Consider the following 23764-nt stretch of genomic DNA (forward strand, 5'->3'; position numbering starts at 1 on the left):
TTGCCAACGCCTCTCCACGTCGAGCCGATCTACGCCGAAATCGCTCTCTCTCGCGTTGCTCCAGTGCTTCTTCCTCAGTCTGTTCTCTGCGGCGTTCCGCATGTTGCTCTTGGTTTACCCTTCGCGCTTCGGCGCGTTCCTCCTGCGTAAGCTGTGATCTGCGCTCCGCGTGTTGCTCTTGGTTTGCCATCCGTTCTTCAGCACGCTGCTCCTGCGTAAGCTGTGATCGGCGCTCCGCGTGTTGCTCTTGGTTTATCATGCGATCTTCGGCACGCTGCTCCTGCGTAAGCTGTGATCGGCGCTGGGCATGTTGCTCCTGGTTTACTATCCGTTCCTCGGCACGCTCCTCCTGTGTGAGCTGTGATCGGCGCCGGGCATGTTGCTCTTGGTTTACCATGCGTTCTTCAGCGCGCTCCTCCTGCGTGAGCTGAGACCGGCGCTCCACGTGTTGCTCTTGGTTTACCCTTTGCGCTTCAGCACGCTCCTCCTGCGTAAACTGAACCCGGCGGTCCGCGTGTTGCTCCCGGTCTGTCCTGCGCTCTTCAGTGCGATCGTGTACACTCCTGTGAAGCGCGCGAGAAGCACTGTTGCGTTCACGCTCCGCGGCGTGGACCTCTTCGTTCAGATTATGCCGACGTTCCTGCTGTGCGATCCGGTTTCGTTCTCGTACGTCCTGAAGCTGCTCGGCACGGAGCTGGGCTCGCCGGGCTAGCTTTCGCTCCGCGTCACGCCGCCGCGCACTCTCCCGCTGAGAGTCGGTCATGTTACTTCTTCTGGAACGCGCTCGCTGCGCCTCCCTCATCCGACGTGGATTTGCTTGTGGGTCAGTCGCCCTCTGCACTGGAGCACCTGCAGAGAGCTGGCTAGTCGCCCCTTGTCCAACGACCGTCGGCACAGGAGGGGCGGTTTCACCCGTTGCAACTGTGACGACGTCCCCTCCACCTGCGGCCGCCTCTTGTAGACTCAGTTGTTCCATCTGCTCCATTGCCACCCGAAACCGCCTTTGAGCCGCGCGGCGGCGCCCCAACCGTCGCCTCTTAGACGCCGGAGACTCATATCCTTGTGGTGACGCGTTGGCATCGAGGGCCTGGGTATGGCGCTGGTCCAGCTCCTGACGCCGCTCATCACTAACAAAAGAGACCACTGAGCAAGGGACACTTGACAACAACCAACAAACAGCCGTACCGCTCCCGCTTGCTGCCGACATTCACCATGGTGCTGTCCGCAACAACTGCAACAGCAAATGCAGCGTTAGTGGACTTCCCAATAAATGCGCACGTGCATTGGAAAACAACCACCCAAAACTGCAGTCGTTAGTAAAAGGACGGCCGGTACCTCGCAATTCGCAAGGAGACGCCTTCTGGAGACACACCTGCAGGATACCCGTGTAGCACCGCCAGTCTTGCACAGTCCTCGCCACGAACCCGAGTCCTGCACGGCTGTAAAACACCTCATTAGCCTTGCCGCGTTTGCTTTTGTTTGTTTCTGGTCCCTCACATCCACCGTTATCCCTTTAAAGCACCCCCGCATTGGTGCTGCGTCTCAATACCTTTGGAGACACAGCTGCGGGTTCGAGGTGCTGAAGCGCGACTCGGTACCTCAATTCTTTTTTTTCTTTTCTTTTAGTTGCTTCCTTTGGCAACGGAGGTCTACCGGTCGCGCTCAATGCCACTGAGCTTTATCAGCTCAGGCAATTAACCGTTTTGGTTGTAAAGGGACACGTGTCAGCTTTTTGGGAATCTTTTTTAATATTTTTTTTAGCAGCAAGGCATCATAGGCATTAAAGGGCCGTACAAACCCCGAGTTTGAGCGCAGACTGCACCAAACCAACGGTTTTCCACCGGTACCACTGCAAATGGCCACCGTCGAGCGGTCCTCACTTGTCACAATAGTGCCGACTCGTCCTTTTGATTGGAAAGTGTCCGCCACAGCCGTAACTGCACAGAAACCCAAATAGCATGTTACCACACTACGGGCCGGTCCCATTACACGGTGTCAAGCCCGGGGCTAGGATGGACGACCCGGCTAGGCCGGCTTTTATCGCCGTGTGTACCCATCCCAGTCCCCCGGATTGGTATGAGACTTCCCACTATGCCGGCGGGCATAAATGGGCGCCTCAGCACCGCGGCTCCGAAGAGCAGGTTGGATGGCGGACTGTCTTGGAACGCATTTCGGGCGCCAGCTGCAATCTTTTTATCGGACCTCTAACCTGGAATTATGCTTCCCGGGGGTGAAGGGAGCCCCCCAAAATAGCATGTTCACCAGAAAGCCCGAAAATACGGGGTAACCGTCACGATTGCTTCGAGAGAGGTCGGCCTGGCTCGCTGGGCAGGGATGGGATCCTCTTGGGGGCTGGCTAGGCCGCATCAGTGTGGCCGTCATAGGGTACCCATCCCTCCATGCAGTTGTGCCCTTCCCACACAATGCACGGCTCCGGTTATCCTCCTCTAACACGCACGGTTACCCCTCGACTGCCCTGAAGGTACCAGTTATCCGCAACAGGCGGCACTCCCGAAATCGTTATGTATTAGAATTAAATAGGATTAATCTATACCTACCCTGCCTGCGGCGGGGATGACCTGCCTGCGAAGCTATCCCGCCCGGTCCTCCGTTGAGCTGGTCCGTCGCCGGAGCGTCGTTTTGAAAATGGAAATGAAAAGAAACGTTGTTGAAAGGCGGTTTATTTTGTCCAATCAGCAGCGATTTCATTCGGCTACTTCCGATGTGATGTAGTCCACTCTACGCATTATAATAGCCAATCGCGCAGAAGTTCCACTAAATAGCCAATAAGAGGGCTTGAATTATAATAATAGCGAATGGGAGGGCCGCCTTCGCTGCGCTCGGCAGCTATTTATAGCCAACGGAAAGTCCGGATTTGCGTTACGCTCGAGGTGCGTACGGAATGACGGACAGACGGACGGACGGACGGACGGACGGACAGGTTACTCTGTTACTTGTAGGAGACTAGCCGAGCGCCGCCCGCGTTGCGGGCGGTGGGTGCATGGTTGGTTGGTGCCCGTTCGCTCGCTCATCCAGCTCGCTTCACTACTACGGTTTACTATGAAAGGCTTATATTTTATATCGATATGTTTTAATGTTGACTTGTACCACAACCCTAAGCCCGCTACGGCTCGCAAGCTTCGCCTTCGCTTGTCTAGCATGCACTGTTTGGTCCTGGGTTTTCACCCGCGTGCTTCGCACACGGACTTCAAACCACAGGCGTACTCGCTGCGCTCGTCTCACGTGGTTCCCGTATGTACGAACCCTAAGCCCGCTACGGCTCGCAAGCTTCGCCTTCGCTTGTCTACCATGCACTGCTTGGTCCTGGGTTTTCACCCGCGTGCTTCGCACACGGACTTCAAACCACAGGCGTACTCGCTGCGCTCGTCTCACGTGGTTCCCGTGTGTACGAACCCTAAGCCCGCTACGGCTCGCAAGCTTCGCCTCCGCTTGTCTAGCATGCACTGCTTGGTCCTGGGTTTTCACCCGCGTGCTTCGCACACGGACTTCAAACCGCAGGCGTACTCGCTGCGCTCGTCTCACGTGGTTCCCGTGTGTACGAACCCTAAGCCCGCTACGGCTCGCAAGCTTCGCCTCCGCTTGTCTAGCATGCACTGTTCGATCCTGGGTTTTCACCCGCGTGCTTCGCACACGGACTTCAAACCGCAGGCGTACTCGCTGCGCTCGTCTCACGTGGTTCCCGTGTGTACGAACCCTAAGCCCGCTGCGGCTCGCAAGCTTCGCCTCCGCTTGTCTACCATGCACTGCTTGGTCCTGGGTTTTCACCCGCGTGCTTCGCACACGGACTTCAAACCACAGGCGTACTCGCTGCGCTCGTCTCACGTGGTTCCCGTGTGTACGAACCCTAAGCCCGCTACGGCTCGCAAGCTTCGCCTTCGCTTGTCTAGCATGCACTGCTTGGTCCTGGGTTTTCACCCGCGTGCTTCGCACACGGACTTCAAACCGCAGGCGTACTCGCTGCGCTCGTCTCACGTGGTTCCCGTGTGTACGAACCCTAAGCCCGCTGCGGCTCGCAAGCTTCGCCTCCGCTTGTCTAGCATGCACTGCTTGGTCCTGGGTTTTCACCCGCGTGCTTCGCACGCGGACTTCAAACCGCAGGCGTGCTCGCTGCGCTCGAGGGGGAATGGTGACTCTCAACAATTACCGCTATGCAAAGTGACAAATGTATTCCTTTCGTAAAATATGCATTCACACCAAGTCGCTGCCTACGCCCTCTCGAACAGCTGTCGGTACACTATGTTCGCCGTGTACACTCCGTCTTCTTCCTCCCGCTCTGGATACTCGACCAACGCCTTGAATCTCGATCTCGACGTAACCCTCGACATGGCCACATACAGCTGACCGTGGGAAAAGCAAGGAGTCGCCAAGTACAGTCCCAGGTACTGCACCGTTTGTCCCTGCGCCTTGTTGATCGTCATGGCAAAGGCAGTCTGGATAGGAAACTGCCTGCGTCTCAGTCGAAATGGGAAATCGCGGATGTCGCCATCACTGATGAACACGATGCGCGGGATCAACACATGCTGGCCTTGCCTGTCGCCGGCCATGATGGTGGCGTGGATGACATGATCTTTGAGTTCGACGATCCGCAGGCGTGTTCCGTTGCACAACCCCAGGTCGGGATTTAAGTTCCGCATCATGATGATCGGCATCCCCTTCTTGAGTTTCAGCTTGTGGGGTGGGATGCCACTGATGTTCAGGGAGTTGAGCACCTCCTGCTCGAATAAGTTCCCGTCCTCGTCATCCTCCACTGAGTCTGTGGACACATATTCTCGAGCTGGTCCAGTCATGCGATCCGCTACGGCTTCGTTGATACGATGGACTATCGCGTTCGTGGTGGTGAGGATGGTGCGACTCGCAAAGTACTCGTCCGTTGCGACTTCCGAATTGTTGATGTCGGCGTACATCTCGTCGATCATGCGCCGCATACCTCGCGGAATAGCTCCCGGACGGATCTCCTCGTCCTCATCTGGATCACCGGCGGGGTTGTCGATGAGCATGTCACGTGGAATCTTAATGTAGTCATTTCCCAGATCGTTGTGTACCTCGTGTCTCCCCTCTCCAACCTTCAGCAGGTACTCGGAAAACGCAGCCATTTCTGCAGCACTATCGGACGTGGCAGCCGTGCGAACACGCATGTTCTCTGTCAGGCGCACCGTATGGAAAAGTGGCCACAGTTTGGATGACTTCAGGCATGCGTCGATTGTCTCTGTCGCCGAGCCGCCCTTCGCCACCTGGAGAATTTGCCTCCCTGAAACTCGACCACGTATGGGAATGAAAAGAAACGTTGTTAAAGGCGGTTTATTTTGTCCAATCAGCAGCGATTTCATTCGGCTAGTTCCGATGTGGTGTAGTCCACTCTACGCATTATAATAGCCAATCGCGCAGAGGCTCCACTAAATAGCCAATGAGAGGCCTCGCATTATAATAATAGCGAATGGGGAGGCCGCCTTCGCTGCGCTCGGCAGCTATTTATAGCCAACGGAAAGTCCGGATTTGCGTTACGCTCGGGGTGCGTACGGAATGACGGACAGACGGACGGACAGGTTACTCTGTTACTTGTAGGAGATGTTTGCAGAACGGACTGAAGCGCCAGGCGTGGGAACTCGTGGAAAGAAGCGTTGTTAAAGGCGGTTTATTTTGTCCAATCAGCATCAGTGATTTCAGTCCGCTAATTCCGATGTGGTGTAGTCCACTCTACGCATTATAATAGCCAATCGCGCAGAGGCTCCACTATATAGCCAATAAGAGGCCTCGCATTATAATATTGGCGAATGGGGAGGCCGCCTTCGCTGCGCTCGGCAGCTATTTATAGCCAACGGAAAGTCCGGATTTGCGTTACGCTCGAGGTGCGTACGGAATGACGGACAGACGGACGGACAGGTTACTCTGTTACTTGTAGGGGATGTTTGCAGAACGGACTGAAGCGCCAGGCGTGGGAACTCGTGGAAAGAAGCGTTGTTAAAGGCGGTTTATTTTGTCCAATCAGCATCAGTGATTTCAGTCCGCTAATTCCGATGTGGTGTAGTCCACACTACGCATTATAATAGCCAATCGCGCAGAGTTTCCACTATACAGCCAATGAGAGGGCTCGAATTATAGTATTGGCGAATGGGAGGGCCGCCTTCGCTGCGCTATTTATAGCCAACGAAAAGTCCGGATTTGCGTTACGCTCGAGGTGCGTACGGAATGACGGACAGACGGACGGACGGACGGACAGGTTACTCTGTTACTTGTAGGAGATGTTTGCAGAACGGACTGAAGCGCCAGGCGTGGGAACTCGTGGAAAGAAGCGTTGTTAAAGGCGGTTTATTTTGTCCAATCAGCATCAGTGATTTCAGTCCGCTAATTCCGATGTGGTGTAGTCCACACTACGCATTATAATAGCCAATCGCGCAGAGTTTCCACTATACAGCCAATGAGAGGGCTCGAATTATAGTATTGGCGAATGGGAGGGCCGCCTTCGCTGCGCTATTTATAGCCAACGAAAAGTCCGGATTTGCGTTACGCTCGAGGTGCGTACGGAATGACGGACAGACGGACGGACGGACGGACAGGTTACTCTGTTACTTGTAGGAGATGTTTGCAGAACGGACTGAAGCGCCAGGCGTGGGAACTCGTGGAAAGAAGCGTTGTTAAAGGCGGTTTATTTTGTCCAATCAGCATCAGTGATTTCAGTCCGCTAATTCCGATGTGGTGTAGTCCACACTACGCATTATAATAGCCAATCGCGCAGAGTTTCCACTATACAGCCAATGAGAGGGCTCGAATTATAGTATTGGCGAATGGGAGGGCCGCCTTCGCTGCGCTATTTATAGCCAACGAAAAGTCCGGATTTGCGTTACGCTCGAGGTGCGTACGGAATGACGGACAGACGGACGGACGGACGGACGGACAGGTTACTCTGTTACTTGTAGGAGATGTTTGCAGAACGGACTGAAGCGCCAGGCGTGGGAACTCGTGGAAAGAAGCGTTGTTAAAGGCGGTTTATTTTGTCCAATCAGCATCAGTGATTTCAGTCCGCTAATTCCGATGTGGTGTAGTCCACACTACGCATTATAATAGCCAATCGCGCAGAGTTTCCACTATACAGCCAATGAGAGGGCTCGAATTATAGTATTGGCGAATGGGAGGGCCGCCTTCGCTGCGCTATTTATAGCCAACGAAAAGTCCGGATTTGCGTTACGCTCGAGGTGCGTACGGAATGACGGACGGACGGACGGACGGACGGACAGGTTACTCTGTTACTTGTAGGGGATGAATACAGCTGTGAAATGACTTGCTCTTCTTATCATTGCCACTTCAGCGAAACTATGGGATGGCTCAACCAGTTATACACTTTGAAGAGCTGTACTTTGAAAGCCGCATTGCATGCAACATACAGCGCGTTGTACTTCTAAGTACTTCATACGACGTGTATTATAGTAATACATGTAATAGACTCCCTGTCTTGCCGGAAAGAAAATAGTGCCATAAAATGATAATCACAGCGCTCGTTCGGGGAAACTTCCGACTGGTAAAGCTGAAGATACTTTCATCTGATCGGGGGAGGCCGATGAACCAGGATGAATAGACACTGAACAATCCACCGCCTAGCACTACAATGGCCGACTTTCACACGACTGTGACTGTGATTGACCAGTTTCCGCTCCAATGCTCCAATGAAGACTCGCTGCGAAATCTCACGTCGCCTGTACCTCTCGGTCCGATGGATCAGCGTTCGCTGCTTGCGATCCCTCTCGCTGTCGTTTTCGTCTACCGCCAAGAGCAATCTGCAGTACAAGAATTGATCCCGATCGATCGCTTTCAACGCGCACTTAGCCGCTTATTGGACTACTACCCTCACCTAACCGGTCGAATTATCATCAGCCCAAAGGATCAAGCACCGCAGATCAGTCAGCTCGGTGCAGGGGCCAAACTGGTCTCGGCACAATGCAACAAACCGCTGCAGGTGTTCGAGAGCATTGTTGACGATGACAAACCCGGTTCCCCACCTCGTTTAATCGGAACCAATCTCCCAGACGGAGGCAATGCATTGCTGCCATTTTTCGATCCAACCGAGGCGGGTGCAGCGCACGACTCGATCCTGACAGTGCAGCACACACGCTTTGCATGTGGAGGTGTGTCAGTCGCTATTCGACTTCGACACATCATTTGCGACGCTGCCGGTTTCTTTCAACTCGCTCGTGATCTTGCAGAGCTGTATCGAGGCTTTCACGAGGAGAATACGGCTGAAGTGACGCTTTCCAGCCCAGCACCCGAAATTCATTCGTATATGTCGGAGCTGCGTATGTCAACCCAAGAGTTACAGCAAGCTCGTGATCTCCAGCCGACTGTTTTCGAGCTCACACCTGAGACGCCTGTGACAGTAGGGAATGATACCGCAGAAACGCCTGCACCGGTCATTGGCCGCATCTTGCGATTTTCTTTGTGCGAGCTTGCTGCAATCAAGGCCGAAGCCAATGCTGGCAATCACGACTCGCCGCTGTCGACCTTTTGTGCTCTCACAGCCCACGTCTGGCAGAGTATTTATCGTACGCGCGCGCAATTGTGCGAATCTCAAGGCATGAGTCCAAGTGAGGCTGCACTTCATGTACCACGTCAGTTTTTGGCATCCGTTGACTTGCGAAGTCGGAACCAACTCAATGTGTCATCGCGATATTTCCCCAACTGTGTGTTGTGCCCGGTTTTCTCGCTTCCCGCTTCTGAGCTACTGGACGCTCCATTATCTACAGTTGCTGCAGCAGTTCATGAAGCAGTTCATCCCCTGGATCAAGCAGAAGTACAGCAAAATCTGCGATGGCTCGCCGCGCAGCCTGACAAGCAACGGGTGCGACTTCGTTACCGCTACGAGGAGGGCGGCGTAATGGTTAGCCAATGGAACAAGTTCGGGATGTACCGAGGCACCGAGATGGACATTTCCCCAGTTCTTGTTGCACAGCCATTCACACCAATCTCGCTCATCGATGGCTTGATTTATTTTATGGCCACGGAAGACCAGCTAGAGGGATCTGACGCCTCCACTGGGATCACAGCGGGTAGCATTGATGTTAGCCTGGCACTTAGTGATGCCGCCTGGAGTACCCTGGACGAGGATACACGCTTTCGTCGCCATCGCTCGTGGTAATCTCGGAACATCTCTGGATGTTGGTGAGGCATTTGATATTTGCCAACTTGCAAATACAACTCATGGGTAGCGAAGCCCGCTTGTTCAGCTTCATCAAGCTGTAGATCAAAAGGTACTTATCCGATTGTACCGGTGCGTCCGTCCGTATCGAAGTTTCCGAACGTGATTGGTATCGTGCGAAACCGCGAAATACGAAAGCACTTCAACTTCCTAAATGCATTTCTAACGAGTTCGGTTGACACCATCTAGTTTTTTGGCATTGGTTGATGACTTGAGTCGATCGGAACACAACGGTGCAGCGTCTAGTTTTGGAACTCGAGTGTGTGCGTGTTCCCTATTATGCCGTGGGAATCGGTAAGCTTACTGACCATGTATTTTACTTTGTTTCACGATCGTTTTTATTGGTCAAAAATGCGTGGCGCGAAGCACTTTGCCAAACACTGAGAAGAGCAACGATGGACTTCAGCGGCGCCCCGACCAGCAACGCGACGTCCCCGCGCGTGAACAAAAAGACAATGGGCGCGTACGTGGGCCATACAGTTGCACTTGTTGGTGCTGTGGAGAGTCACACGCCCACGGCTGTGAAGTTGCGCACTTCGGTGAGTGTGAACGAGTGTCCTGGCTGTTAGGAAGTCGCCAAAACTCACTGGAATTTGCTGTTTGTTGCCGGATTCAGGACGGGGGGATCGTGAACGTGACGCCGCAGCCAGGCACCGACTACGGCAGCAAAGTGGTGGAGGTGATTGGCCGCGTCACAGACTCCGAGTCCATCCAGGAGTTTAAGACGACTCTCTTCGGGGACAACTTCGACTTGGACGTGTACGACCAATTCGTGCAGCTCGCTCAGAGCAAGTACAAGCACTTGTTTGAGTAACTTTCACTCCTACAAATGAGTGGGCGATAGGATGTGAGGTGGCTGGTAGCAAGCGCCCCAAGGAGCAAGAATATATAGATTTGCACGTCGTACGACTGCTGTTATTCATCTGCTGCGGGTTCGGAGAGTTCTACTATTGCTTCGACCTCTCCGTTGCTTTCGGCAGGAGGGACCGGTTTTGTTGAGTGCAAGAAGCCGTGGCTGAGCGGACAAGGGACCTTGGGCGTCTGGATACCGTTGATCTCACGCTGCACAAGATGCACGTGGTAATGCGGTGTGTAGATGCACTTGTACAGCTGAAAATGGCGGTAGTACGAGTTGGCGACGTAGTCCATAATGGCTGCGACCTCTGCTCGGCTGAAGATCTTCACGCTATGGGTGGCATCGACAGAAAATAAGCATTTTGGTGCGCTGTTCTGCTGTTGAAGCCGTGTCTTACCTCTTTGGTGATCGCTCGACGCTGTGCGTGAGCAAAAGCGCCTGGAAAAAATCAAAGCTACTCTTGAAGTCGGTGGTGCTGTCGTACGTGAAGTCGCGTTTCATTAGCGTCTGACAGACTCCGAGGAACACGGACGTCTGGTTGAGTTGGAAGTGCATCTGCCTGCAGAACGTAGACCCTCCAAAGGGTTAAGGAAAACATCTCAAGCCCCTAGCTCAAATCAAAAGGCTCTAAAAACCAATGGTAGATGCAGTGAAGATAAGGATATGAGTAGTTGTGCAGGTGGAAGTCCAACAGGAAGCTTTGCTTCTCGTCCGACGGATTCAAGTCGAAGATCCCCGCCAATGCGCTTTACACGCAACCGTCAGCGATTAGCCACAAGAAGAACTCCAGTAGAGCTGCGCTACGTTGGCATGTTGCATGTTTGTTGCACCTTTTGCAGTCGTCCACCGAGTGCCGCGTAGCCAAGTCGTCCAATTCGCGCTCAGTCGCGTGCCTCCACACGATCGCGTCCGTCTGTATTGCAGAAAACCCATCAGCATCACAATCCTGCTGCGTCACCACGCACTGCTTGGCAACAGAGTCTCAATACGGTATCGTCCCGCCGGACGCTCGCCACTGCACATACTCTCAGCTCACCATTGTGTCGCAGTCGAAGTTGCCCCTAAACTGGCGCCCTTTGATGCTCTTCCGTACTTTGTCGAAAGCGTCTCTTTGGCAGCCAATCATGGTGCAGCATATCGAGGAGGATGGACGGCGCGAGCCTTATCTCGAGGTGGTCGACCGTCAAATCCTCGTTTCCAAGTCTATCAATAGTGATTTTCAGTCACCCATGTTACTCAAGTGCGGGAGTCCGTATGGGCGCGTGGCTGGCTCTTTTTCGCCAATGAAACATGGCTCCCCCCTCTCCCTCTGACACGGCATAGCTGTGACTGCTCTGGACGCCGGCCGCGAGATAGCGCGAGTTGACTCGGGGAGAAGAAGAAGAAGCAGACGCCGCGGGCCTCCAGAGAGACCAGCGAGCGAGTCCTCCCACCAACACGGCGACCCCTAGCAGCGACATGGAGGCGGCCGCGGCGCCCAGCGACGCCGCCACGCGCCCGTCCAAGACGCCCGCGGGCCCCGAAGACGCGCCCGAGGTCGTGGGCGAGCCCGTGACGCTCGAGGAGCTCGTTTCGCCCTCGGCCGCTGGCGGCAAGGACAAGAGCGAGCCGAGAGAGGTGACCACGGAGGCAGAGAAGGAGGACAATGAGGCCGTGGACGAGGAGGAGGAGGAGCAACAGGAGGTGGAGGCGGAGACTGTGGCGGAGGCCGTGAACCCTACAGAGACAGTGACGGACATGGCTTCAGTGGAGGCTGTCGAGGAGACGACAGAGGAGGTAGCAGACGGCGCGAACGAAAGCGACGGCAGTAACGCACAGGAGGCAGATGTCCTGGTGGACTTGGCGGCCTTTGACGACGACGAGGATGACGACGAGTTCCACGAGGCCATGGAAGACGGCGACATCCTCTTGGAAGACGGCGACATCCTCTTGGAGGACGCAGCCATGGTGGACAAACCCTCCGTTCCTCCTACGATGAACTTCTCGGTAAACGAGATGGAGGTCATTACCAACCGAGGCGGACGCTCCGGTAGTCTGTCCAAGTTTTTGGATGATGCGGATACTTTCCGGCGCCGGTCATTACCATCGTACCCAGACGATCAGCTGTTTGCTGGTTCGATGGGTCTGAAGAAGATGACGCTGGCTGCCTTCCTGGACATGCAGATCGATCCGGTGCTGGAGATTCTGGAGGACACCGACTCGGACATTCGGCTGTGGCTCATGCAGCCGGAGACGGTGAAGGAGGTGCTCGCGGAGTTCGTGACCCCTCCAGTGCTCAGTGGTGAACCTCATGAAGAATACGGATACTACAAGAAGCACTTCTTGTGCTCCGAGATCATTATGAAGCTCTACACAGGGGAGGAAGACCTGTACGAGTCTTTTTCGTCCGACTCGAGCTCGGGATCCACCGCGTCCACCGCCGTCTTCGGATGCCAGGATCAGGACGACGTTGACAAGTGGGAGCAGCTCTACTCGATTTTCAAGAACCCCATTCCGCTGGACGAGATGCAGCTGCTGTTCTTCAGCAAGGCGCTCGTGCGTCTTCATGACGGGTTCTGCCTTGAGGAAGGCTACGTGAACAACGTACTCAAGCGCTTCTTGCCGTTGGTTATCCCGCACCTGTACTCGAACACAATCAAGTACATGCTCACTCTAATCCTACAGAGCTACGAAAGCGTGCACCCGATCACCGGCCGCAACGACGCCATGGAAATAGTCGCACCACTGCTTGCAGAGGCCACTCGCGTCAATCCGACAGCGCCGGAAAATCTGCCTCTGGTGGAAAACACGACAAACCTGCTTGTGGATATGCTGCAGGCCAACCAGGCAGATCGGCTAGGTGCGTTCAGTCGACGTGAAGGTGGTGTGTACCTTTCGAAGTATTTTGTGCGCGACCAGTTTGGCACCATCCGTGGATTCGAGTCGATGACGCATGGCTACCACAACTTCCTGCAATACATGCTGCTCGAAGAGATGTCGAAGCAACCAGCTATCGTCGAAGAACTGTTTAAGAATGCCTCGGATGAGCTTACTATTATTCGCGAGAAAAAGCTGTTCGAAGTGTCCAGCGCCCTGAACATTCACGTAGCAGCTGAGCTGTTGGCCCTGTGCCAGAAGCTGCTGAACGAGAGCGCCGAGAGCGATGACGGCAACAACCAGACGGCTGAAACGGAGGCTCAGAACACACAAATGTTTGGGTACTCCAGTTTCTCGTCAGAGCAGTACCCAAACTCCCCGCATGATGGTGCTAGCGAGACGTCGATGTACAATCTGACGTCTCTGCCCCGTGGCCACGCACTCTGGACGTTCGTGTTGGACGTGGCTCGGAAAACGGCCAACTCCTTTGTGTCGCAGCTGAACAAGGGTCTTCCATCATCCGTAGAGATTTCATTGGCCAAGTACCTGAACAACCTCGTGCTGCTCAACGACGCCAGTATGGACGAGGAACTGCACAAGGGCGGACTTGTCCAAGCCTACCTCGCAATCCTCGAGAAGCGATCGTCGTTCGACATGCTAATCATTCACGTTGTACCAGCGGTGTCATTCATTCTGCGCGATGCTGACGCTTCCCGAGCAAAGAATTGTCCACTTACGAAGGATCTATTCGGTGTGGACGTTAAGGTGCCCGAGAACATAATCAGCTTACTGCTGCGTGCCAAGATCGATATCCCTTCGCTGGATATCTACGCTGCCATTCTGCACGATGTGATTGATGAAGTGTTCACGAGCAAGGCGCCTTCTCAAAACAATGCACAGGTGGTGTTCCACTGCAAACGTAACGCTTCGTGGGCGAAGCTGTCGGAGAAGACGCGATTCAGCAGTGGCTCCGAAAAGTCGGATTCAGCTCGTGGCTCAGACGAGAGAAGAAGCTCGGTGGGTGAACTGACTACGACGAGCGAGCATGGTTCGTCAGAGGAACCCGCCGCGACTGTGGACGAGAATGATGCCCCAACAATGGAACCTTTATTAAAAGAGGAGTCTGAGGTTCCTGAAACTGCAGTGGAGCGTCTCTCGTCTGGCAGAAGGAGTTCTGTTAAGGATACGGATGTGGCAACTCCTGAGACGGAGTCTTCTTCTCCAAGCCCCCAGAGCACCGATCTGGATACTACCGTTAATGAGCCGCCTTCTGCTTCTGAGAAGGATGAAGCTCCGCAGGTGGATGCAAAGGAGGCAAACCTGGCGGCACCACCCGCAATTATCACTGGTGAGACAAAGCCGGCATCTCCGTCCCCTACTCCCAAGGAAGACTCACCAAAGAAGTCGCCGAAGGAGAAGACTGAAACCAACAGGAACAGCGAGAGCGATGGCTCGCGCAAGTCGCACTACTTCAAGAACGTGCTTCAGTCGCCTGTGTTCAAGTCGCCGATGCGCCTGGGCTCTGTTATTAAGCCCCCGGTTGCTCCCCCGAGCCAGGATTCGAGTTCTACTCAAGCCAACGGAGAGAACCACCAGCGCAACTCGTTCGGTTGGAATAGCGTGTTCAAGCGTCTTCGGAAGTCGCTCGTGACGACTCATAACGAAAAAGTGGATAAGAAGGTGCTGGCGCTGAGCAACGAGGCATACGCTTCGCCATCAGTGGCACCACGTCAGTCGGATGTGTTCGTAGTGGACACTTCCCGTGGCGAGGATATCACAACCTTCGTTAAACGCGATTCAGGTGTGGTGGTTACCGATGTTCCGGCGGCATCATCGAAGTCTTCTGAATCTGCCATGAACGTCATCACGGCAGGCTACATGTATAAGAACAAATATCCCGAGACCGGCCACAAGAACGTGTGGGAGCGATACTACTTCGTTCTCAATCGCTCGGAGGGATCGTTGAGCTACTACATCAGTGACGCGCACGCGAAGGATCGCACGTTCGTCCGTGGCACTTCGCGCCCGCTTACAGTGTCGGAGGGCCTCTCCATGCACGTGCATGGGCAACACAACGTGTTTGGCTTCCAGATTAACACGCAGGGCCACGGCGCGTTCATGGTACTGGTAGACTCCATCGACACGCGTCTCACATGGTTGACGGAGATTTTGGTGTGCGTGTCAAACGCCAACCCGTCGCCTCCGCTCCCGAAGCAGCGCCTATCGTTGCTGCCTGATGACGCGCCGAAGCAGCGCCTGTCAGGAAGTACAAGCTCCATGGGCTCGCTGAAGTGCAGCAAGGAAGAGATGAAGGAGCTGGTCATGGAGTTCTATCGCAACCTGTATGGCCCGAACCTGAAGTTCTCGTCGCCGCTTGATGCGCCAGCGTCTTTTTGGATGGAGGAGAAGATCGATCCTGTATCGGACGGATGTGTGCTGAGCTCGAACCTGCCCGACTGCGTTCCGTACTGGGGCGAGTTCCACGGCTACAAGCGGCTGTGTGACTACTGGAAGATTCGTGACGAGACGGTGGAGCGCAGCAGTGGTCGCATCCTCCGCATCCTGGTGGACGAGGACGAGGAGACCGCAGTGGTGATGACGTCCACGACGTTCCGCATCCTGCGCAACAGCGAGATTGTGACGGAAGAGTCGTGCGACATCGTGAGCATGAGCGGCGGCAGCATCGTGAGCATCCACTGCACTTTTGATTCGCACCGCATTGCGCAGGCCTTCAAAAAGTACGCGTCCGCCTAACTGAACACTGTGTCGGTTGTAAATTAACTGCTAACTTGCTGCTTGTCGTGTTCTGTTGTCGTTGTCTTTTGCAGGGAGGGCATCAGCGCGTCGTAGAAGTCCGCAGCGGTTCATAATGTTCGTGTAAAAATGCGTACAAGTGCGTGTACGTGTTCGGAGCAAAAGCGCAGGTGCCGTTCTCCCTTGATGAAGGCGGACCAGCAGCAGCGCTGTGAATGAATCGATGGCGGCAGCAATTACGGCGCCGAGGAGCGACGGCTTGGTTGGTGCATGAAGTCGCGTGCCAAGTCTCCCTCGAGCGTCGTTCTAACTTCCCCATGTAGAGACCTAGAGCGAGAGAGCAGACAGAGAACGATGTTGTATCGGGCGCCGCGCGAGGACCCGGCAGCCCATTTTCCTTTAGCCATATTAACGTTTCTTGAGCAATAGCCAATGTCAATGAGATGCAGTCGGCGCCAGCGCCATGTTGTCGCACAAGTGGTGTCACCAGCAAGGTGTCAGCCGTTCAATGAGTGCGAGAAGCACCTCATATTAATATTTTGGGAACCTCAATTTACCTTCGTTTCATTCAAACGTAGTAGCATCATAGTCAATTGTCGATTTTCAACATGAGGCATTCGTCCTAATTGAGGTCGCACACATCACATCCCGCCGGCAAACACCCCACCCATCAAACTCGCCACAGCGTTTGTCTATGCAGAGTGCTTTCCATACAGAGTGCAAGTGAAGCAGGATAGTTGTCGGGGATCGTTTGGTGCTTGGGGCCCCTCAATTGCCATTCTTATAGTAGGTGTGACGCGCTCAAGCCAACAACCGATCCGCTAGCCCACCATGATGCGCCGCGTACTGATGAGCCGCTCGCTGCAGGCATTGGCCTCGTCCGAGCGCCGCGTGGCCCCGCTGCTGCGCCGCGCCTTCTCGTCCTCGCTGCCCGAGGGCGTGACCCCGCTCACGATGCCGTCGCTGTCGCCCACGATGGAGACGGGCTCTCTGTCCGTGTGGCTCAAGAAGGAGGGCGAGGAGGTGGGCGCCGGCGACGTGCTGTGCCAAGTGGAGACGGACAAGGCCGTCGTGGACTACGAGATGCAGGACGACGCGGTGGTGGCCAAGATCGTGTGCCCCGAGGGCACCGCCGACCTGCCCATCGGCGCGCTGCTCGCCTACACGGTGGAGGACCTGGACACGTACAGGAGTCTGCTGGAGAGCGGCGAGCTCGCCAAGCTGTCGGCCGAGTCGGCTGCTGCCCCTGTCGCTACGGAGACCGCTGCCCCGGTGGCGGCTGAGCCTGAGGTTGCCAACCACGACGGCGCCCGCGTGCCGCTCATCAAGTTCCTGGGCAAGCGCGCGCTCATCCCGGAGTTCAACCACTCGCCCCTGGAGACGCCCGTGCAGGCCGCGGCTACTCCCGCGCAGCCCGTGGCTGCTGCCGCCCCCGCCGTCGCCGCGGACGCCGAGTACGAGGACCTGCCGCTGTCCAACATGCGCAAGATCATCGCCAAGCGCCTCACGGCCTCCAAGAGGGACGTGCCTCACAGCTACACGAGCATCGACTGCGAGATCGACAGCATCCTGAAGCTGCGCAAGCAGCTCAAGGGGAAGCACGACGTCAAGGTCGGCATGAACGACTTCATCCTCAAGGCCGTGGCGCTCGCGCTGCGGGACGTGCCCGAGGCCAACTGCTTCTTCGACATCAAGACGCAGACCGTGAAGCCCAACCCGTCCGTGGACGTGTCGGTGGCGGTGGCCACCCCCTCGGGCCTCATCACCCCCATTGTGCCCAAGGTGGACACGCTCGGCCTGAGCGGCGTCAACCGCATATTTATGGAGCTCGTCCAGCGTGCGCGTCAGAACAAGCTGAAGCCCGAGGAGTTCCAGGGCGGATCATTCACCGTGTCCAATCTCGGCAGCTTCGGCATCGACCAGTTCCGCGCCGTGATCAACCCGCCGCAGGCCTGCATCCTGGCTATCGGTGGAGGCCGCAAGGAGGTGCTGCCTCCTCTAGAGATCGTCGAGGGTGTGAACCCGGAGCCGCGCCTTGCTACGGTCATGAACGTGACGCTGTCGTCGGACCGTCGCGTGGTGGACGGCGTCATCGCCGGCCAGTTCCTGCAGGTGTTCAAGGCCTACATGGAGAGCCCGGAGCTCATGGTCCTGTAAGCAGCCGCCGATGTGTAGAGCGCTAGATCCACCTGCTCACCACCATCAAATGCAGACGGCACGGAGAGCATGAAGCGAGTTCCACATTGGAAGACGAGGCCCCTCGAGAGTACTGGAGCTTCTGGCGTCCAAGACACTGCAACCCGAAATGAAGCACAGGGAGGTCGCGCGCGAATAGTTTCCCGTCGTCGTGAGCGATAGCAAGGGCGTAAGTACGTTGTCTCCCCGGGTTTCAATTGGCCTTCATAATCCCTTGCTGTTCGCCTGCTTGCGCTGTTCTTGTGAGTCGGTTGTTCTGCTTGAAATAGCAGGAGTCTTATGTGTCACGTGGCCCTGGAAGCTGTCGAGTGTCCTTGAAGTTGCTTCAGGTAGCGTGTCAAGCATTGCGTGAGGTGTATTCTTGTCTGCATCCAGGCAAGGCGTCGACGCTGGGGAGCAGCTTCACCCGCGTCTAATTCCGGCAGGAACTCAACGCACGCTCTCAACTTTTTCACAAGCAGATCTGCCCGCTGTGTGTTGTGCTTTCATTGCTGATTCTGCACCGGGGACGAGTTTGTCTGCGTCATGGCGAGCATCCAGCGGAACGAAAACCCCGAGGATGTCTATGAGGTGTTGGAGCGCATTGGGGAAGGGTGAGTTGCCAATGTGTTTATCCATCAAAGGTGCATTCCTCAGTCTCGATCGCGAGGGCTTTGCTAACGCTCTGCGCATTTTTGTGGTGGTCCGGCAGGTCATACGGCAAAGTGTACAAAGCTGTGAACAAGGCGAGCGCCGAGGTGGTGGCGCTCAAGGTGGTGCCCGTGGAGAGCGAAGACCGAGACGCGTTTGACGAGCTCACGCGCGAAATCCGCATCCTGGAACGGTGCGAGTCGCCCTTCGTGGTGCAGTACCGCGGCAGCTTCTCGTACGAGTCTCAGCTATGGATCGCCATGGAATTCTGCGCTGCTGGCTCACTTGCCGACCTGCATGTGCTGCGAGGACGACGCGAGCTGAGTGAGGCCGAGATCGCTGCTGTTTGCGCCAATGTCGTGCTGGGACTTGTGCACTTGCACTCTCGAGGGCTCATTCACCGCGACATCAAGGCGGGTAACTTGTTGCTGAACGGCGATGGGGTGGCCAAGCTGGCGGACTTTGGCGTCTCGGCGCAGCTTACTGCAACCGTAGGCAAGCGACGCACTGTCATCGGAACTCCATTCTGGATGGCGCCTGAAGTGATCCAGGAAGCTCAGTACGACTGCAAGGCTGACCTCTGGTCGTTGGGCATTACGGCGCTCGAGTTGGCGGAGGGCGAGCCACCACTCGCCCACATGCACCCGATGCGTGCCATTTTCCTGATCCCGAACCGTGCGTCGCCCGAGCTTCGTGAGCCTGCGAAGTATTCTGCCGCATTCAGTGACTTTCTCGCCGTGTGTTTGAAGAAGGACCCGCAGGAGCGTGCCTCGGCCGAGGACTTGCTGCGCCACCCTTTTATCGGCCGCAATGTCGACCGACTGCGTGGAAATGCAGACCGTGCTGCTGCGAGCGGGGGGCGCATGGTGGGGTTGCCGGTCCTTCAGGAGCTGGTGGAGCAAAGTTTGGAACTTGTGCACGAGGCTCGACAACGCAGTGCAGATGATGAGGCTGACTTCCGTGGTGCTGCAACTGGTCGCCCCGATGGCTCGCTCTCGGTTGCAGACCTCAGCACCATGCTACGCAACGGCTCCATCATAAGCAGCGGCACTGGCGGCTTCGGAGGATTTGGAGGCTCGGACACCGCCGTGGGCTTCTCGTCGGTTCGGCGAAGTGATTTCAACTCGACAGACAGCGCGTCCTCGGTAGGATATGGCTTTGGAGGAGGAACCACAGTCTTCACTTCAGGTGTCTCTGCCGACGACGACAGCTGTGGCACAATGGTATTCCGAGGGGACGATACCAAGTCGACCAACTCCACGATGGACAGCACAAGCTCCGACACTCGTGAGCGGGAGATCACATCCAGCGACCTGTATGGCACAATGATCCCCGCGTCTGCATCTGGAACTGTCCGCCCACCGCCAGCACCTGTTGCTCAAGTCTCGAACTCCAGGACTAGCAGTCGCAACAGTAGTCGCGATAGCAGCCAGGGTGAATCTGCTCGACCTGAGGCGGAGAGCAACGAGCCGTCTTTCATGAAATACTTCCGGCGGATTACGTCGAGCTCTTCCTCGGGGAAGTCGGCCACCATTCGCGCCGCTGGGGCTACAGCGGAAACTTCGGGAACCACGATTCGTGCGGTGCAACAGAAGCTTCGCCAACTCGAGGAGGACTATGAACGAGACCGCGACGAACTCGCACGTCGATTCGAGAAGCAGAAGTCCGAGTTGGAACGGCAGCTTGAGGACTTGACTTTCAATAGCTAAGATGTCAACCACCAGGATGAATAGCGCAAACTAAAATGTATTATGGTGCAATGAAAGGACTTTAGCACTCGTTGACGTTCTGCTTCTCTTCGCTTAGGCCTCCAGGGTCATCACGTTGGCTCCACCTACCTCATAGTGTGCGATGTCAGTGCGCCCATCAAAGGGATCCTGTCCGACTCCGCCACCATTTCGGTTCGCGTTGCCGTTCCCACGGTTCTCCTGCTGAGCAAGGCGAGATTTGCAGGAGAGAAGCTCCAGCAAGCCTTCAAACATTTCTCGCTGCTGCTTCTTGGCAGGTGCTGACGTTTTGAGAGCCTTCTGCTGCTTGCGCAGCTCCTTGGTGAGAGACTCTTGCTGTGCCACCTTGTGCTTGTACAGCTCCTGAAACGAGCGGATGTCTCGAAGTAGGCGAGCATTCGACGTACCATGTTCAAACTCGATTTCCTGCGCAATTTTGTCAGCCTTGCCCTGCTGAAGCTGTAGCTGGCAATGCAGTAAATGGAATTGGGACTCTTCACGCATAGCGTCCTCTTGGAAAGCAGCACACTCTTGCTCAAGCTTGAGTCTCTCGGCCTCAAGTCCAACGGCTGTGTGGTCATACTGCGACTTGCGCTCTAGATACACTTGCTCCATTTCCTGATAGCGTTGGCGCACGGTGCGGAGCTCCTTGATCTGCGGAGCCAATTGGTTTTTGCGTTCCTTTAGAGCTTGGTTGATATCTGTGACGATGCGCGAGATCTCTTCCAGAGTCTCACCCTTGAGAGCGTTCACTCGCGCGTTTTGCACCGAGATATCGTCAATCTTGTCTTGCGTAGCCAAGAAACCACTAACTCCTTTTTGGCGCTCAAGGTCGCGAAGGAAACCTTCCAGGTCTGCATCTTTGCTCTTGAGTAGTTGCTCCGTTCGATGCAGCACCACGCTCTCAGCCGTGAGCTCGGCTAATTCAGATTTAACCTTTTTGTACTGGTTTGTTTTGTTGCGCAAAGTGGTCGCATACTGCTTGAACTCTTCGCGACTCATGAACTTGCTGCCAGAGATCGACGCCAGCTTTGCCTCTAGCTCTTCCGTGCTGCGAATAAGCCGTTGCTTGTCAACTCGCAGTTGTTCGAGTTCCTCTTCTTTTTCAGCAAGCTTGCGTGCCTGAAGGTTAGCGTGCTGTCGGAAGACAGCCAGCTTGTCTTCGCCGTCTCCGCTTCCTTGGGCAACCTGTGCGTCGGCAATTTGTGCTTGGTATTGCTGAATGGTGCGCCGCAATGCTTGCACCTCGTCCTCCATGTCTGCGATGTCGTGCTCCGTCTTAGGTGGCTCGCTGAGGGCGCGTTCTAGCCGTTGCAGCGTCTCCTGCTGCATCAGAAACTCTGCTGGGAATTTCGTCGTGAGAATGTCATTGTTGCGCGCTACCTGCGTCTGCAAACGCTCAAAAAGCTGTTCAGGTGTAGCGTCTTGCGATAACGACGCCCTTAGATCCTGCAGTCGCGCGTCAGCTTCTCTAGCGCGTTTTTCCGCCAGCGACAGCGATAGCATCTGGTCACGCTTTTGTTCACCAAGCTTCGCTTGTTCTTCCTGCTCCTTCCTCAGTGCACTCGTAGCAGCCAGAAGCTCCTGGAATCCCGGGTCCGACGTCGTCTTCTTTTTCAGGTTGGCAATCTTCTCCGTCAGTTGCTGGGATTCCTCTTCCAGCTGAGCAATCTCACGCCGTAGTTCACCAGGACGTGACTTGGATGCACGTAGCTGATCCACCTCTTTGTGCACCGTCTTGAATTGGTTCTGCAACTGCTGGTAGTGCTCGTACATGGCGTTCAGCGCTGGCCACGCACACCATCATCAGTCTACATAGTAATACTAAGCCCAATGCAATTGTCGACGTACAGCCATCTCCGAAATACTCTTGAGGCACATTCAACGGAGCCAGGAAGCGGCCTAGATAGGCGCGTTTCTGGTGAGCAGGCAGGCTCTTAAGTGCCCAGTGCAGCAGCGTGTAGATGGTCTGTCGGTCTCCATGGGCCAAAGCCTCTCGGAACCCGTCGATGTCTCGAGGGAGCGGGAACTTGAGCAGCTGCAAGAACTCGAGATAGCGCTGAGCTCGCACTTCGTCGGCCTCGGCTCGCAGATCCACGCCGGAATGGCGTGTGGGGTCGATCTCCACGAAAACTTCGTGGAGGATTTGCAGGAGCTCAAAGTTGCTTTTTTCATCGAACGCCACGAGAGTGAGGCCGAGGCGGAATGGCTCCTTGTTCAGGTGCTCGACGATCAGCTGCAACTCGCTCATGATGGCACGTTTCGGTCGGATTGGAGACTGAGCGACGCATTCCGCCCGAAACGACGCCTCAAGATCGATGTTTGCTTAACCCCAGTGAGCCACTTTGCAACAGTTTAGATAAATGCGGCCATGAACACAAAGTCCTATTTTAGTTCTTCACGGTGGCACCGATTTGGTGTCATTCAACGTCCATGAGGACAGAATGGCAACTTCAAAATTGTCACAAATCACATATTACAGGACCATTTTATCCTACAGCTAAGAATGCGTTTGACTTGAGTTGAGTATCGGGTCGGGGCGACGACCAGAAGCAGATGATATGTCATAAGACACAACTGACCATTTTTGGCTCGAAGGCCATGCCATTTTTTATCCTAAGCTTAGCTAAGATAAAACGTGTTGTGTACGCCACATCAAAAGTTGTTTTATCCTATTTCGTAGGATAAATTTCTGGGGTTAAGCAAGCGCTTTGAATGCTGTGAATGCGGGCTGGTCAAAAACCATCACATACGAATTACAAGTTCGACAGAAACCAGAACTGGGAGGCTTCTTTTAAGTCCAAACTCGTCCGTCAATTGAATAAGTCGTGCGCGGAACAATAGCGTAGAACCCGCAATACATGTATTGATACGTATTCTGCAACCGTTTTGCCTAAATCAAACCATTTGATTCGATTTGGTAGATTTAAACGTCCCAGAGAGGATTACTCATAAATAAAGGTGAAAACATTGCCATCTGTAGAGATACTCACCAAAAAAGCCAGATTACCCTTTTTAAATAGTGCGGAAACAGCAGGGACCCACCAATTCAAGCTGTCAACCCAGACATAAATAAACATCACACTCATCTGTATGTGAGCGAGGCGTGGCGGCAGGCAGCTCCGCGGACGTGGCCAACGAGCAAAAAGAGAGGCAAGGCGGGGCAAAAGTGCCGCGACCCGGGATCGAACCAGGGACCTTCAGATCTTCAGTCTGACGCTCTCCCAACTGAGCTATCGAGGCGCCAAAAATACGCCTCCGCACACGCAACAAAAATGTAACCACCACCACGCGCACCAAAACGCTCTGCACACGCCCAACCACGCCATACACGTGTCCACACACATGCTGCTTACCGCCATGGACCATCGCGCCACCCGTCCGCCACCCTTCGACGTCACGCGAGACGCCTCAACATACTGTCGAGATCACGCTCTGTCTCGACCTGGACGACTTTCAGCACGCTTCACGTCCATCTATACCGTCTCAGCGCTGGGTTCACCACTGCGTACAAAGCCACACGGCCGCCAGCCATGGTCC

General features: G+C 55.2%; 7 protein-coding genes across 7 annotated transcripts; 5 read left to right on the forward strand and 2 right to left on the reverse strand.

Moving 5' to 3' along the window:
- Positions 1-7621: 7621 nt before the first annotated feature.
- Positions 7622-9145, forward strand: KRP23_13979 (Hydroxycinnamoyltransferase 2; the record flags this gene model as incomplete). The annotated part of the gene is made up of 1 exon (XM_067884759.1): positions 7622-9145. The coding sequence occupies one exon, from the start codon at positions 7622-7624 to the stop codon at positions 9143-9145; it is 1524 nt and encodes a 507-aa protein (XP_067738138.1).
- Positions 9146-9600: 455 nt separating this feature from the next.
- On the forward strand, positions 9601-10019 carry KRP23_13980 (Replication protein A 14 kDa subunit B; the record flags this gene model as incomplete). Its single annotated transcript, XM_067884760.1, has 2 exons — positions 9601-9744; positions 9822-10019. The coding sequence occupies 2 exons, from the start codon at positions 9601-9603 to the stop codon at positions 10017-10019; spliced, it is 342 nt and encodes a 113-aa protein (XP_067738139.1).
- Positions 10020-10120: 101 nt separating this feature from the next.
- KRP23_13981 (Coiled-coil domain-containing protein 189) lies at positions 10121-11187 on the reverse strand (the record flags this gene model as incomplete). Its single annotated transcript, XM_067884761.1, has 5 exons — positions 10121-10391; positions 10459-10629; positions 10727-10807; positions 10892-10974; positions 11098-11187. The coding sequence occupies 5 exons, from the start codon at positions 11185-11187 to the stop codon at positions 10121-10123; spliced, it is 696 nt and encodes a 231-aa protein (XP_067738140.1).
- Positions 11188-11519: 332 nt separating this feature from the next.
- Positions 11520-15767, forward strand: KRP23_13982 (uncharacterized protein; the record flags this gene model as incomplete). The annotated part of the gene is made up of 2 exons (XM_067884762.1): positions 11520-15655; positions 15746-15767. 2 exons carry the CDS (start codon positions 11520-11522, stop codon positions 15765-15767), a joined length of 4158 nt encoding a protein of 1385 aa, XP_067738141.1.
- A 735-nt stretch (positions 15768-16502) lies between these two features.
- KRP23_13983 (Dihydrolipoyllysine-residue acetyltransferase component of pyruvate dehydrogenase complex, mitochondrial) lies at positions 16503-17828 on the forward strand (the record flags this gene model as incomplete). The annotated part of the gene is made up of 1 exon (XM_067884763.1): positions 16503-17828. One exon carries the CDS (start codon positions 16503-16505, stop codon positions 17826-17828), a length of 1326 nt encoding a protein of 441 aa, XP_067738142.1.
- A 564-nt stretch (positions 17829-18392) lies between these two features.
- KRP23_13984 (Serine/threonine-protein kinase 3) lies at positions 18393-20206 on the forward strand (the record flags this gene model as incomplete). Its single annotated transcript, XM_067884764.1, has 2 exons — positions 18393-18460; positions 18559-20206. The coding sequence occupies 2 exons, from the start codon at positions 18393-18395 to the stop codon at positions 20204-20206; spliced, it is 1716 nt and encodes a 571-aa protein (XP_067738143.1).
- Positions 20207-20299: 93 nt separating this feature from the next.
- KRP23_13985 (Intraflagellar transport protein 81-like protein) lies at positions 20300-22475 on the reverse strand (the record flags this gene model as incomplete). Its single annotated transcript, XM_067884765.1, has 2 exons — positions 20300-22011; positions 22076-22475. 2 exons carry the CDS (start codon positions 22473-22475, stop codon positions 20300-20302), a joined length of 2112 nt encoding a protein of 703 aa, XP_067738144.1.
- Between the last annotated feature and the right edge of the window lie 1289 nt (positions 22476-23764).

The sequence above is a fragment of the Phytophthora ramorum genome, assembly GCF_020800215.1.
Source record: "Phytophthora ramorum isolate Pr-102 chromosome Unknown Phyram_PR-102_s0019, whole genome shotgun sequence".
NCBI classification, from domain to species: domain Eukaryota; phylum Oomycota; class Peronosporomycetes; order Peronosporales; family Peronosporaceae; genus Phytophthora; species Phytophthora ramorum.